General features: G+C 39.0%; 1 protein-coding gene across 1 annotated transcript in view; it reads left to right on the forward strand.

The window, feature by feature from the left end:
- Nucleotides 1-2,814: 2,814 nt before the first annotated feature.
- Nucleotides 2,815-16,849, forward strand: part of cacng2a (calcium channel, voltage-dependent, gamma subunit 2a) — a gene marked incomplete at both ends in the record, with an annotated part of 47,247 nt that continues 33,212 nt past the window's right edge. The window contains one exon of the mRNA XM_079455475.1: nt 2,815-3,040. Within this exon, the coding sequence (XP_079311601.1) occupies nt 2,815-3,040 (226 nt within the window). The remainder of the gene's footprint in view (nt 3,041-16,849) is intronic.

The raw sequence follows: 16,849 nt of genomic DNA on the forward strand, positions 1-16,849 counted from the left end.
TATTTATCCACTTTCACTGCTGTGCCGTCCCTATTGATAATCATGACTTGAAATGCATTGTAATATGGCATTTTATTTATGTGCATTCATGAGCATATGCCCTATACGCTTCTTTATCTCACTCGTTCTCTGCAGGTTTGAAATCACTCCACAATTCCCTGCTTCACTAGATCTACTACCCTATATATTTTGTTCCCTTCCTCTGTGTGTCTGTTAGTGTGCTCTCCTCATCTCTGTCGTCTGCGCTTTGAATCCGGAGTGGTCCAGCACTGTACCAGACTAGAATTTTAAGCATGTCCTTTGGTCCGGAGAAGGGGGCGGTAGAGTTGGTTGCTGTATGCATGCAACTTAAAAGGGCTCTAAAAGAGAGCTGTAGCGTGGCACGCATGGGATCTCAAAACACGTTTAAACGCGTCCTGTTTTAGCGCTTGAATGAGGAAAATCGATGTTGGAGACGCACTTTATCGTGCTGATCTGCAACCACATGAGTTTTTGCTCTTAAAACACTGTGCATGTGCACATTATACAATGAATCGGATAATGAATGTTTTTTGCTTGTCTGAACTGCAATGGTCTGTACGCGTAATGCCTTATAAACCAAAAGCGGACGCGCTTCAATCAACCCTGCACGAATCCCAAAGGTCGACATTGAAAACCATATGTGCTTTTTCTTAAAATAACGTCAATTTATTGCAATTTAACTAATTGAAGGAGGTACTTCAATGCGCTTTATAAATCGGGCAACGGACGCATAAGGATGTTTCTGCAAAGACATAGGATCATGCATAACGAAATATCGAATATGCAAACAATAAATGAAAGGGTTCAAGCGTAATGGCTTCAGTTTTTCAATAAAAGCAGTGTATGCGGCATTGAAAAATAAATATTACGTTCATACGAGTTTTTTTGGAGGGTGAACCGTTTCGCATAAAGCAGCATTCGGCGTCGTTAAAAACACATAAAACGCGTTAAAACGGGAAGCTGTATCCGTGGTTTCTGCTCCGTCCAAATAAGAGAGTTTTAAATGCAAACACAGTTACGCTTTGGATAAAATCTCCAATCTGCACCCATCTCACAGCGGCCTTTTCTGTCGCCGCACACCCCTTCCCGGTTGTATAATCTCTCTCTCTCTCTCTCTCTCTCTCTGTCTCTCTCTCTCTCTCTCTCTCTCTCTCTCGCTCTCTCTCTCTCTCTCTCTCTCTCTCTCTCTCTCTCTCTCTCTCTCTCTCTCTCGCTCTCTCTCTCTCTCTGTCTCTCTCTCTGCCTCACTCTCTCGCTCAACCGCTTTCTGAGCCACAGCGCGCCTGCCTACATCCCTCTCCAAATTTGTCACTAGCACACAAGCGAAGGGGAGAGAGCCAGATCCTTATCCTCCTTTCCCAGCACATCAAGTTCCTTCATCTCAGGTCTTTTATTCTTTTACATGGCGCAAGGGATCTGCAAACGGGACGATACTGCTTGCGGTTCTGGGTGCGAGAAAGCCAGCACGGATTTGGATAACCGAGCATCACTGGCGGGTGTAGAATACAGCAGTTCCGGCGCCTCCGCATTCTTGTTCTCCTCTAGCCGGCTCTATGACGAGTAATGGTCGGTTCGTTCTGCTGGATGCTCCCTGCTCTAACCGGATCGTCGACGGTACCCTATTTAACCGCAGATTGCCATTTTCGGAAGAAACCTTCAAAGAGCTAGGAGATACATATGGAAACGGGGGATCAGAATTTTAGGAAAAAGGATATCTAGTTGTTTTCTTCCATTTTCATTTATGTTGATTAATTTATTTAGCTTACGGTGATTTTTTTATTCCACCGTTGACTTGATTTGTCAAATTGATGTTAACGGCATAAGCAGTATATTAGATTTACCGTCTTAATTCTGGACATTCCTTTCGTTGGTTTTGAACTGGACTATCCTTCCCATACATCTCTCCTATATTTTTCTGCGCCTGTAACTAAATAGAGCTTTCCCCGTCCTTATTTTTTCTCTGGTCCCCTTGTCTCTCTTCCCTCATTATTAGAATAGACTAGGGTTTGCTTAGCCATATTAAGTGAGGACGGTGTGTTTGTTGGACAATTTGCAGCTACGTAGGTCAACAGTTGTTGTAACACATCGAATTGTTTAGATACATTTCAGATTCAAGGCAAAGCCTTCCATTACTCTATCAACTCTCCACCCCTTTAACGCCTGTTATTTTCGTATTAATTGTTCCTAAAGCTGTATTTAACCCCAAACCCTCACACGTCATAAACTACCGGCTATTTATGCGCCCTCAATTGTCATAATTACATTCTCGTATTGCTCAAAATCTCTGCCAGCGTTGCTGGTAACATTTGCTAAAAGATCATATAAATATACAGCACTGTTGCATTTTCGTTTGAATGACATGCTTGTGGTATTATTAAAGGCCTAGGCTATAAGCAGTAAAGTGTATATTTCTGTATTATCTTTGATTAGTGGCTCTGCAGCCTGTATGTTCGCGTAAGTTAAACTGTAGCGCTAGCTGCTGCATATCTTACCTCGCTCGATAAAGAAAAGGACGTAAAAAAGGTTCAAATTATTCGTTGTTGGAAAAATAACATTACATAAGCAGGTAAAGTGTGCTAAAAATTACCCTTACCCTTAAAAAATAGCCATAAAGGCTCACCTATTTCTTACTTAATCGGTTCTCACCCAAACGCAACCATAAGGTTCCTACCGCATCCACCCCCTTCCCCCTCCTTTCGCTTAAATATATCCCATTTTTTAAATTTGGTTTGGTCCCGTAAATTTTCAAATATTTATTTCCTATACATCAAGAGGAAGGGGGGTCCCCCTTTCATGGAATGCGGAAACATGGGTGTGTTTGACCGCGGAGTTCAGATGTTATTGACGACGGTGGGTGCGTTCGCTGCCTTCAGCCTCATGACCATCGCGGTGGGCACGGACTACTGGCTGTACTCGCGCGGCGTCTGTAAGATCAAGACAAACAACGAGAACGAGACCAGCAAGAAGAACGAAGAGGTGATGACCCATTCGGGACTGTGGAGGACATGTTGCTTGGAAGGTAAGACCAGTGTGGGCTTTTGTCGTTCCTTCTCTTTGTTCGACGGCTAATTACGTCTAGTGTCATTTTTCATTAGAGGGTCTATCTTACCAGGTGCACGTGTGTTCCTGTCAGTTTTTACGGAAACGCACCACCCACCCCCTTTCTCTCAGGCCTGCGCTCTAGTGTGCTGCTATGTGGTAACGATTGTTCAGTGGCTCTATTCAGCACCACGGACAGCGACAGGGACGCGCAGCAATACAGACATATGTAAAGCCTAATAAGAAACGGGGTTTAGTAAAAGCACAGTCCTGTCCATTAGAATGAATGTTACAACAATGAAAGCAGATAAAAGGACATACATCTGCAACTGCCACAGGGCACACCTCGGGGAAGAACTCACCCATGGTCAATATACACAGGCACATATTTCCTGTCATGCTCTTTGGTCTAGCAATGTGACCTTGTGAGGTCCTCGAGAATACCAAACAAATAAACTTCATTCTCAATAGGGCTCAAAGGAGTTACAGAAGATGACCTGGGGCTTTGTGGCACACGTCCATATGCAATCTGTGTACTGCATTAAGATACACATCTTCTAGTGCCTCTAGACTAGAGCACTCTATAGCTTAAAAAGGGTGATTTTAATTAGGAAAGGGTTTACAAATGAGTTAACTTGAGTACTTGAGTTACTGTACATCTTGATCTTATTGAGCATGAGTTCCCATGTCCTTTAGACGGTGACCACATGTTTACCAAAGCAAGATGAGTGACTTTGGCCACATCTGCGAGTGTGCCCTTAACATCTGTTAGTCTGTTAATGTATCCTTAAGGGTTTGTCTGTCAGATGACCCTTAAGGCTTAAAGCATACTGTCACTGTATAGAATTTTAAAATACTTGGATGAAGATGATCTTGGTTTGCTGGAGCATCAAGTGGGGCCTGTGAACCACCATGTAGGATCAAGTGGGAAATTGGTGATCTTAGTACATGGTTGTTAGTAAGACAGTACACAAATATAGCGATTGCATTAAACTACCAGAACTCTCCTGAAAAGTGGTCAGTCTTGTGTATCTCACAAAAAATAAATACAACAGACCGTAACACAAATCTAAGCTGGATAAACTCATAAACTCTAGAGTCTAATGTAAATGAAACAGCTTTAGTATACCATACTGTTTAAATGCACATTACACGCAGCTTATTTGCTAAATAAAGTAGGCAGGTCCATGATAAGTCTTAAATAAAAGATGACTTTGCTACCTAAATAGAGAGCATATGCATTTCTTATGTTCTTGGTTTAGCCTTGGACAGATCCACCAACTATGACACAAGCAATTAGCTGAAACAGCAAATAACAGTCACCGCTCAACCTTTCGCTTCAATCCATCAAGCAGGTACCGCCTCTCTGAACCAGTTTCGCACCAACATCTCATAGAACAGGATGTAAATCTCAGTGGTCAGTACAGAAAATGATTTGTTGGGGAGAATAGATTTACAGGGTGCAGGTGGGCAAGAGTGTTCGTGTAATTTGTCCCTGGAGTGTTCCAAACTGATGAGAGAGGGGAAACACCCTCACTGGGCTGCCCTCAGCAATATTACAAGCACTTCAGATATTTAACATTAACTCTTATATCCACCCACATGTGAAGTGCACTATAGACCAATCTAGAGTATTGCACCAACAAATGACTTATATATCGTGTGCTGCTAGACTTCCCTTAAGCAGTAACGAACATCAGATTACTTTCTTTTTGGCGTTAGTATATTTTGAATATTAAATATACTTCTTTAGGTTGTTCCTTGTGAATGTGGTTAATGGCTTAAATAGACTGCTGTGTATGTTTGTCAGGTGATGTTGATTTACAAACAACAGCATGTGTGTTTCTGACTGTGAAAGGGTGCTTTTGCAAAGGGAATAAACACATGGGATGAAAAGAGCATTTGGAGAGTTTTATATTTGTATCTGGAATATTTTCCTAAGAAGCTAAATTAAGAATGACATTCTTTCAGTGCTGTATAAAATATAGTCTGTATTGATTATGGAGGTCTACACTTGTGTCGACCTGCCTGCTTTGAGCAATATTGCAAAAACTTATCAAGAGCTGTTGGAGGTTTAATTTTTGATTTTCAACAGCAATACTTGTATTTGGTCTGTGAATTTATTTGTTAACGCTTTACCCCTCTCTCTTTTAGAATTGCTTTTAATATATGAATTTATTAGTAGTTTAAGTACATTTTGTTCCTAATTAACATACAGCTGCCCCAAAATATATACTTTAGAAACTGTAATTTTTTGCATTTTGTTTCATTGGATTGCACATCAAATCCAGTGGCATTTTTCCCTGTTCACGAGAAGAGGTCAGTGGACAGCTAACAAAAACAGATATCATCTACTCAAGATTCACATTCACTAAAAGCAATAAAACACATTTATAAAAACGGTCAGTTCTTGGCCTGGTTGCATCTTAAAGCATCTTAAGTCTGACACTTAAGGGGTGATTTCCCTTGTCCAAAGACAAAAGGAGAATAACTTAAGAGTAAAATATGTCACAACACATTTTTTATACGTTTTAAATAATGAAACAATACATGATGTACTTAGAGTATTTTAAAGGTTTCTAGTCAAATTTACTGTATGCCCATAATTAATATGTTGAAGTTCTGTACTTCTGCAGTTACTCTGTTGAAATAAACTTTATACATCCAGTGAAATTACCTTAATTCAAAGGAATTGCATAAATAGCAAAGCAATTTGAGTTCTGAGAAAGGTCTAGCTGTGTGATGTAATGAAACTCATACAATTTAAAGTTAGGTTTAAATGTCCACGCTGTATATAAGTAGCACTGCATATATATTTTATCATTACTTAACTGATTAAAATATCTGACCCTCTAAATAAAATATCTGTGAAATGCAGGCTAAAAGTCAAAACATCAAAAAAAATTTTTTTTACATTTTTATTCATTTGGCAGACACTTTTATCCAAAGCGACTTACAAGTAGTTTTTTTTTTTACAGTGACACATTATTGCAGAGCAATCAGGGGTAAGGTGCCTTGCTCAAGGGCACTTCAGTCATGACCTGCTGGCCCTGAGATTAGAACTGGCAACCTTCTGATCACAAGCCCAACTCTCTTACCACCAGGCCTCAATATGACGATTATATTTTTACAGAATATTCGTTACATTATGTAGAATGATTTATGTAGAAAACAGTGAATCACAAAAATTACATTAGCTTGGTTTTCACAGACTAGGTAACATATGTCATCATTCAATTTCATCAAGTCAAATGAGATAATTAGGACAAAGTATTGGTTTCTACTATACAAAAACGGTGCTGTTATGACACATCTCAGTCAAAGTTGACAGTTTGGTAACGTCTTATTTTGGACACCTGCAGCATCATTGTAGTTGACACTTGAGGATTAGAATATGTCCTCAGAGTGTATATACACTATATATATTAAAGTGAACCTCACAGATACATTTGTGCAAAGACAATGATATGTTGCTGTGATAAAACAAAAGCTGGTACTCTATGTGGTGGGCCTTCCGATCTTGGCACAGCCAAGTGAGTCGGGTGGTGAGTCAGACTCAGGTGTACTGTTCTTAGATGGGGTCGCAGAACTACAGGTAAATCTGTGTTATTAATCTTCATTACATTAACAATGAATTTAAGGGCAGGGCGCAGCGAGAGCGCACAAACAGCACCGCAAAGCACAGTGACAAAGGAGGTGCAGTTATGTTCCTTGCATTTTCAACACAACCCAACACTCATCATTTCGAATCTCTTTGACAGCAACTTTACCCAAGAAGACGGATCGTTCTCCTGAACGCTTTGAGTTTCCACAAATATTTTCTGGGCTGCGGGGGGTGTTACTAATGAATGGACTTCATGCGCTTTGTTTTCTTTAGCATGCGGCCAAACCGTGTATCTGAAGAGATAGCCCACACCGTCTCAGCGGGAGGGGTGAAAAATAATAAAACATTTCTCACCTTTCACTTGTTCATGCTCGCAAATCTGCTCTTTTTAAGCAAGTGAGTCAGGTCTCGTTCTCAGCATTCATTCAGGTCGACTGCACTATAGTGAGGCCGCAGTGTAGGCTGTGTGCTGGTTTTGGCAAATTGCATCTTGCATCTTGGGTGTCACAGCGTATAGTCTGATCAAAATGTTTTGTTATGTGTATCGGTGATAGATGTATGCACATCCAACTACAGTAAGCTGTTTTTGATTTGATAAAGAGTGTGTGTGACATAAGCAGAGATAAATTAAGAGGCAGTGGGCCTTAGCTTTGCCTGGCACTGCTGTAAAGAGGGATTACTCTCATCAACAGATCAGATAAAGATTACCAGCCTGGCATGTATCTGCCCAGCTAATGACCCGCATCCAGAGTGGCATTACACATTGTATCATAGCATTACAGCGAAGTTGTCCCAAAACATTGGCTCACTGAAACCCTGTTCATCTCCTTCTAGTTTCCTGTATAAAGTAAGTGAAAAAATCCAGTCATCCCCATCTGCCCTACGATGGCATCATATTCTACATGGTTTATTTCATTGGCAAGGCAGACATGGCTTTTCTCTCCTTTAGTAACACTTCAATACCATGATCCACTTATCCTATAAACACCACTGATGTGATGAAGAGTGAGAAAAACACTCTTGAGCCACTGGCCCATTACTGTCCATTCCGTGCCAAAACATTCTGTGGGTTAATGGAAAAGCCCACAGAGTATTTCACTATAATGTTAAATTCGCTATCCATGATTCTCATGTTTGTCACTCTCAGCACCATGCAAAAGGTTGTTCATTTGGTCGTAGTTGTCAAGGATTTAACTTGTTTTTTGTATTTTTATATATTTAAGTTTATGTGGGTCTGGTTTACCAAGGTTTTATGCTAAATTACAAAGTCTGGTAGCTCCAACAGCATCCAAAATACGTCAAGTCAAGTGCAAAAGGAATATAACAAAGAAAATAAAGTAAAAAAACATATACATACATAAAGTATCTATATACATTACTGTTGTATTGCTTAAAAGTGAATACGAACTTATTTTCTTTCCAGTATTTGAGGTCTGAAAAAGGACAGAGCATATTTTCTGTTGTTTTGACCAGATTTTCTGCTAAATAAATGTGAATAGAAATGATGTTTTTATTCAAAACCTGGGAGAAATATTGTTAGTAGTTTACAAAATGAAACAGTTTTATGAAAAAAGACAATTTTACATGATTTAAAATGGTCTTAAAATGTTATTTTGTACACGCATATAAGCATTGTATCTTAAGAGTACTACACACATCCAAAAGATGAGCTAGAGAGGCCTTAAGACACATTTTCAACAAAGTCAAAAGAGATTTTGACATAAGATCATTTATTATGGACTGTACAATTAGAATTACTTTGAAAAGTAGATAGGTGTCTATTTAGACTGTGGAAGCCTACACATCCTATAATGGTGACCAGTCTCTCAGTTGAGGCTTTAAATGCATTAGCTCAGCTGCCATGGCCATGCACTTTCATACGAACAGTTTTGTCTATTGCTCTGCGTCAAGCTGTGTTTTGAGCATCCCGCCACAGTTGTGGCACTTTTAAGACATGTCAAGTTAAAAGCATTCAGGCATTTTAAAAACACGCCTCGAGAGTCCAGCATTCTGTTGTATTCGATTACACGCAGTCTAGCTGTTTTTGAATGCAAGAACACATCTTATGTAAACGTCTCGTGAAAACGTGTATAACAGGGTAAAGTCAACCCGAAAGTGATCAGATACGATTTTGTTTGGAATGTTTAGTCAACTACTATATATAAATCAAATGAAATTGAAATGAAAAGTATATTGCACATCACTACCATGCTAAACATTTACATTAACCTTTATTCATTTGGCAGAAGCTGTTATCTAAAGCGACTTACAAGTAGGATCGCATATAACATTTTGGCCTAGTTTAACATTACATCCAACAGAAATCACTATATCCAAAGTTCAATGTAATCTATTATCAGATTAAACAATTCATTTGTTTGGAAGAATATCTTTTTGTCACTTGCATTTGCAAGCTAGGTCTTAGTTTGAACTTGCCGAATGCAGTGTGCACTGTAAGAAACAGCCGATGCTTTTTGTGACATCCAGACAACCTCTGTCAGAATCAGAGGACAAACTTCTCCTCTAGCTCAGAGACGAGGGAACATAATGAGGGTCTCAGGGGCATTATTAATATTAGGATTGGGAGAGGGCCCTGGTGAAACACAGCTTGAATCATCCTCGTTCCCATTCAGCTCTGAAAGCAGGTTGAATGTGGTGGCAATGATCAGAGTACAACAGAACAGTCTGTTCCACAGTCCTTATTTCTTACCTCCTTTCTTCTATCTCCTCCGCCAGTGTCTCTATCACTATCCGCCAGTGTCTCTATCAGCTTTCTCTCTCTGGTTTTGCTTTTCTCTATACCTGATATCTGGCAGGTGCGTGTGTAGGAGTTCTCATGCTATTCTAGAACTTCCATCCCCCCCACTCATTTGACCCTCTACTGGAGAATCACATCTGCATAAGCAAATAAAAAAACTGCTTAGCAGCCCTCCACTTCTAGAACGTTTTCCCTTCTGAGAGAAATATATGGATGTTGGCTTATACTGTATGTATGTTTGGGTTTTGTTTCTTGCTGAAACAAGAACAAGAGAGAGTAAGATGATCTGCCTGACGGATAGTTCACCGAAAAATGTTAAATTCTGTCATTTACTCACCTTCTTGTCATTTCAAACCTGTATGACGTTCTTCTGCAGAAAAAAATTAAGATAGAATGTTATTAACTAAACAATCCCCATCACCTTTTTACTTCTATTGTATGGAAAACCAAAACCAATGCAATTCAAATGGTATCATCTAATCATTTTTTTAAGTCATAGTTTTGAATGACCAAAAGGTGAATAAATAAATCAAAGATTTTCACTTTTGGGTGAACTATCCTATGCAGACATTTTGAGTTATACAGATGTGCTCAAATTTGTTGGTACCCTTCGTAGTATGAAGAATGCAAATTTTCTTGAAACTGACAAAAGTAATTGGCCACCATAGATTATTCCATATTTAATAGAATCAGACTTTGCTTTTGATTTTTGATTTAACATAATATTGTAAATAATAAAACAAATGAAAATGTCATGGACAAAAATGATGGGATCCCTAACCTATAATTTTGTTACACACCTTAAATGTGTTCTGTAGCTCTCAATGAGACTTCTGCACCTGTTAACAGGTAGTTTGGCCCACTCTTCCTGAGCAAACTGCCCGGCTGTCTCAGGCTTGATGGGTGCCTTCTCCAGAATGCAAGTTTCAGCTCTTTCCATAGATGTTCGATAGGATTCAGGTCACGACTCAAAGAAGGCAACTTCAGAATAGTCAAATGTTTTGTTCTTATCCATTCTTGAGTGATTTTAGCTGTGTGTTTTGGGTCATAATCCTGTTGGAGGACCCATGACCTGCGACTGAGACAGAGACTGACACTGGGCAGTACGTTGTACTCCAGAATGCCTTGATAGTCTTGAGATTTCATTGTGCCCTGCACAGATTCGAGGCACCCTGTGCCAGATGCAGCAAAGCAGCACCAACACATAACCGAGCCTCCTCCATGTTTCAATGTAGGTATGGTGTTCACTTCTCTGAAAGCTTTTTTTTGTTAGAGCCGAACATAGAGCCGATGTGACTTGATCCAGTTTTGACTCATCTGCCCAAAGGACATTCTCCCAGAAGGATTATGGCTTGTCAATATGAATTTGAGCAAATTCCAGTCTGGCTTTTTTATGTTTTTCTTTCATAATTGGAGTCCTCCTAGGTCTTCTTCCATGGAGCCCAGCTTTGCTTTGGTTCTTTTTCTACCATTCGCACTAACCTTCTGTTCAATCTGGGGTCGATTTTCCTCTTGTGGCCGCACCCAGGGAGGTTGACTAAAATTCAATGGACCTTAAGCTTCTTAATAATAATATAATAATAATAATAATAATAATAATAATAATAATAATAATATTTTCCTCCTCAGATAACTGTTTCCTTTGCTTTCTCTGGTCCATCTTCAGTGTGAGGCACACAGTGATACCAAACAACACAGTGACTACTTTTCTCCATATAAATAGGCCGAATGACTGATTACAAGATTGGATACATGTGTGATACTAATTAAAGAAACTAATTAGTTTGAAATATCACAAAAATCCAATTATGTATTAAACTTTCTAAGGGGTACCAACAAATGTGTCCAGGCCATTTTAGAATATCTTTGTAGAATAAGCAATAATTCATCTCTTTCCACAGCTTCTTTGCTTTACTTTATGACATACCAAAGGCATGCAAGTAAACATGATACAATAGCTTTTAATTTCATCACTCATCAGGAGGAATAAAGCATTATTTCAATGAGCTGTAAGGGTAACAAATTTGAGCATGTCTGTTTATCCACATTCTCTACACTGTTATTTTTCTATCTTAAAAGATGTTTACACATGAGATATGTAAAAAACCTTTACACCGTTTCTACACCGGACATGACTGACGCAACACAACAAACGGCTTGTTCTTAATACGTTTTAAGAACAAGCCGCATTGCGCCGCATCCAGTGATGAATAAATGTACCATTCTACTTTCTTTTATCGTGTCGCGCCGCGTCCGGTGTAGACACAGTGTTAGACCTATTTTGTCCTGTGTTTATTTTCAATTTGAAGTGAATCTAAAAGAAGGCATTTGACTATTCGTGGCTCCGCTCTGGCATGTGGAATTCTGCTCGCCGCTGTGATATATTTATAACTTCACTTTATGTATTCTTGTGTGGAATGGCAAAACCTCAGTGAGCATTACCCTGAGTTAGACCAATTATAGAGAATTGATCTCATTTCCACAGTAGTAGACCACGCAGTCGACATTAGTCCAATTTTGTGATAATGTTTGAAGGGGATCATTCATTAAATCTCTCCCCCCTCTCCTTTGGCGGCCATTTTACAGATTTTAAGCAGCGAAAGGAGATTCAAACATAAATGCTGATTAACTCTACCTGCTCCATTCATTTGAAGTCAAAGCATTTCACAGTTTTTTACCCGATAGCAGCGGTGTAATCTGCAGCCCTCTCAGGTGTGATGAATTGGTGGTGTCCTTGGCACAGTTCATTTGCGATCCATTACAGCGCATTAGCTTTGTGTCAGAGAGGAACCCAAACACCATGCATCACTAAAATAAGGGGATGGGATCAGATACCCTAGAATACACCCACGTAGCATTGACTTGCGGAGCACGTTTGAGTTTCAATTTGACTTTTATAAAGTGTGGTAAAATTAGGCCAGATCTGTTCAGAACTGTGATATATTCAGAATAGGAATTACCTGAAGGAAAATGTTATTGCTCAGAGGCCGCTTCCTCAAAGCTCAGGAGCCTTAATGGAGATATTAGATGTTTCATTTAAGTATCAGTTCTATCTTCACAGCATTTTTGGCTTATGGAACTCAAAAAGCCAAAACTCCAAAGCCCATTCATAAGCCTTTATATGGCTCATGTTGTCTTTACTGTCATTTACGCTTAGTTTGGCATATTATACTACTTTTTATTAAGATTAATTATAAATATGATTTAAATGGTTGTGATGAAGATTTAGTAATAAACAAAATAAAATCTAGATTTGACTCTGAAAAGTGTATGAAAGTCAACACACCAGCGCTCGAAAAAACGTTCACAAAATGTTAAATGTACTGTAGTATGCATACTTCTGTTCTGGAATCAATGCTGGGGAGGAGTGCCAGCTTGATACAGTTGGACCGGGTTAAAGTAAAGCAATAATGAAAGCAATTTACTAAGTTACACTGTGTTGCACAGTAAATTCTTAGCACCAGTGAGATGACAAAGCGAGCGCCATTCCACAACATCCCAAAAGATAACATTAGCTCAATCTGTATTTTGCTTTAGGCACAGAGCAGTGAAGCTCATTAGGTACATTTTATCAGTTTGCTTACAAAAAAATGAGCATTGAGCTACAAGTACCATTGCATTTCCATTGTCCCTTCTGAATCCACAACCACATGACCACATTAACTGCAGTTAAATGATGTATTTCGTCCAGACTGAATTAAATTTCAAGACGTGCTTTCATACTAACATATTGCCAACTTGCTTCTCTTTCCTCTCTTCCTCTAAGTGGGATATCAGATATAACAGTCCACATTTTGTCTGTATTGATTTCAGGTCTGCAAAAGACTATGAACACTATTGATGGGTAGCACGTGGTGCCCTGCATCTCACACTGATGGTACGGAAATCTCTCCCCCCCCCATGTGTGATCTTTTTTCCCATGTGACCTGCAGTTCATTGTCTTTTTCGCCAATAACACCCAATTAAGTGCAGAGAATTCGCACTTGATTTAAAATTTTAGTGTGAATCACGGAGGACTGCTTTGTATGGTGGCCTGGGCCCAAGGGGGCCAAGCGGTGCTGTGGTTGAGCAGAGCTGCTCAGATGGCTGTGTTTACATCAGGCACCAGTGCTGGCAAAGCCTCCAGTCACAGCAAATGGTGCTGTTGGCTAAACATACTGCTGTCAGGAGACTGCCACTGTCAACTTCATTGAGGAGAATTCAACAAGACGCGCCATCTCAGGGAAACCAAATACTTGAATAAGATTAGTTGCAGGTTCTTTATTAATCATTCATTTATTGCATTTAAACATTTTTAGAAGAAACTGTGGGTGATGCTTCTTTGTGCAAGACAGCCACTGTGGAAGACAGCCATACATAGTTCATGCTAATATCCAAATCTCAGCGGTTTGATGTACACTGCAGAACACTGGTTTGAGATCACTCTGAAAGGAGAGGATGTGTTGGGTTTATCGCAGGAAATATTGTGCACTTGGTGTCTTCATTCTGCAGACCTCAAATAATTCATGTGCAAAAAGGGTGCAGTGTTCCATATAAACCAGGAAACAAACATTTTCACTTTACAAAAAGGCTGACCATGTTTCTCTTCTGGAGATAACCTTTTGAACAGGTTGCACGAGAGGTGATGAGCAAGACCGGTGCTATCACCTCCTGTGCAGATGTGGCCAGGGATAAGTATGTGATTCAGGTCAAGGAGGATGGTAATGTTGATTAACTTCTTATCAACTGTGTTACTGGTGCCCTCTACTCTGGCTTTTCTCTGCCCATCTCAGATTTCTTCACAGTCCAAACTTGAAATCAGCAAGTGTGTGTGTCTTTTTTCTTAGAGTAATAAGGAGCAATATACATTTTTAATGAACAGCAGCATGGCTTTTCTTTGCTCTCTCATATCGCTTTCCAGGACAAGGAGTCTGTCATCTTCAAAGTGCCTGGTGCTGTGTGTGTGAGTGTACAGACTGTATGTGTATATAGACAGACAGTAATCTATGGTGTTTAAATGTGAAGAGTGTCATGTTCAAATTCTCTCTCATATCTCTGTTAAATACGCAGAGACAACTATAAGTAAGCCATTTGTCGACTGATTTCCTGAAAAGTATCAATCTAGTGGCTCTGTGCAGCTGTATTTTTCCCATTCATTTTGAAGATTTCCCAACTTTAATAAAGAAAACTATGAATTGAAAAAAAACAATAAGCTATGAAATAAATCAACATTTATTTCGACAAACTATTTGAAAAGCACTTACCTACTAACCGCATTAAGGAGGGGTGATTGTAATTGTAAATTAAATAGCAACATAAACCTATTACCTGGAAGTCATTGAATATAAGTATACAGTTAATGAATACTTTATATTTATAAGTATGAGTTTAATTGTAAAATCGCATAATTCAGACAAATCATGCTTTAAAGTTGTTTTTATTGTGTTCATTAGCTTTTTTTTGTATATGTTGTATTTTTTGTATGTTTTATTTTTTGTTGAAACAAATCAACTCAACTGTAGTTTGATTAATATACTTCGAACAATAAAAACATTATTTTTAAAAATGTAGTTATATGTTTGCAAGTGATTATAATATGTATATGCACTATTTTCTATTTAAAAGTGTAGGGAAGCGCGATTACCGGTGTGTCTGATTGTTGGATCTCTCTTTATGACTACGAGTAGTGTAGTTCAGTTCCTGACCAGGATTTAAGCAAAAACACAAATCTTTTAGTTCTTATTGAAATTAAATAAATGTTATGTTTATGAATACACACTGACTTGTGGCTTTAATATCGGAGCTCATAGTGAGAGGTTTATACAGTATCTGTGAAAGGTTTATACAGTATCATTAAAAATCGATTTCATGTTATATGTGCATTGAGCTACAAGTACCATTGCATTTCCATTGTCCCTCCTCAATCCAAAACCACATGTCCACATTAACTGCAGTTAGTTAAATGATGTTCTTCGTCCAGATTGAATTACATTTACGTGGCATCAGCTTTCATACTAATATATTGCCAGCTTGCTTCTCTTTCCTCTGGGTAAGTGGGAGATCAGATATAACAGTCCACATTTTGTCTGTGGAGAAAATAAACAGGATCTTTACACCAAGAACCCCATTTTTCTCTTTTAGTTCTGAATCAATCAATGAAAGCAAAGGATTTGGAGCTAGACTTCCTGTCAGGTCAAACAATAAGGAGGCAAACGTTTTAACGTATTTTTGTATGCAAAACCCAGAAGCGAGTTAGTTTTGTAGGAATTTGGGTTCCATCACTCCGAAGTCTATGATATTTTTTAATGGGATATTGGTAAATACCATGAAATAAGGTAAACAAAACCTCTAAATACTTTCACGTCTTATTCTATGATATAAAACAGACCAATTATAACCCGCTTGTGATTTTAAAGCCTTTTTGTGTCTAAAAAACAGCAGTTGCTAACAAGTTGCTAAAAGTAGTGCAAATAATGCAACATGGAAACAAATCTCCTAAAACGTACTGTAGATGCGGATTCATTCATGGAGTAATTACTTGCCAGGGAACGCATTTTTAATAAAGTTGGAAAGAGTTTCTGAAGCTTGGTGATGGTGACCATCTCTGAGGTACTGGATGGAAGACGTGGGTGTGAAAGAAGAAAGAGTTTCCTAATTTGCTTTTAGTTTGGAAGAACCTACGTGCAAGTAAATGGCAGAATTGTATATATATTAGTGTGAACTATTGCTTCAAATGTAATAAAGCAGCTGTGTCCGTAGAAAAACAAGGTGGTGTCAAGTGTAGAGAATCAGCAACATTAGGTCTAAGTGACAGGCAGCAAAGGCAGCCATCTTGGATTCGTAATGTCTATTACCTCATTCTCTAACACCCCCTCATCCATATCCATGCACAGAAAAAAAGCGGTTCACAGTAGCATTGCTGGCACAAAACATTCCCATGTTCCCTCACTGGTGGTCATCTGCATGCTTAAGCCCTCTCCCTGCGTTTCATGTTGTGTGTGTCTGTCTCAGGCATTGTCTCTGTGTTTGGAGGGGACCAATGGCAGTCACACTACGTCAAGCTGCTGTGTGTCACTATCAGGAAGTATTTGGATGAGAGGACAGCGTCACGAGTCACAAGCTCATAGCAACAGCGAGAGGAAAAGAAAGAGAGAGGGGGTGGAGCAAGGAAGATTGTGAGAATGAATTAACACCTTTAACAGCAGCAGCTTATTAGGGCTGCAGAAAAACAGAGGCATGGAGAAAGAATGAAAGATTGAAAGATGGAGTGATGGAGGAGAAATGTGCATATTGAATGTAGTGAAGAAAATGAAAAGTGCTGAAATGCAGCATATGTATGGCAGATGATGGCTGCTCTTTTGCAATGCAAATCTATAAATGTGGTACAACACAGAAATCAATGAATAATTATTGTTGTTCTGTTATACAGTACAGACAAATAATATTTT

This window comes from Barbatula barbatula (genome assembly GCF_947034865.1).
Source record: "Barbatula barbatula genome assembly, chromosome: 5".
Taxonomy (NCBI): domain Eukaryota; kingdom Metazoa; phylum Chordata; class Actinopteri; order Cypriniformes; family Nemacheilidae; genus Barbatula; species Barbatula barbatula.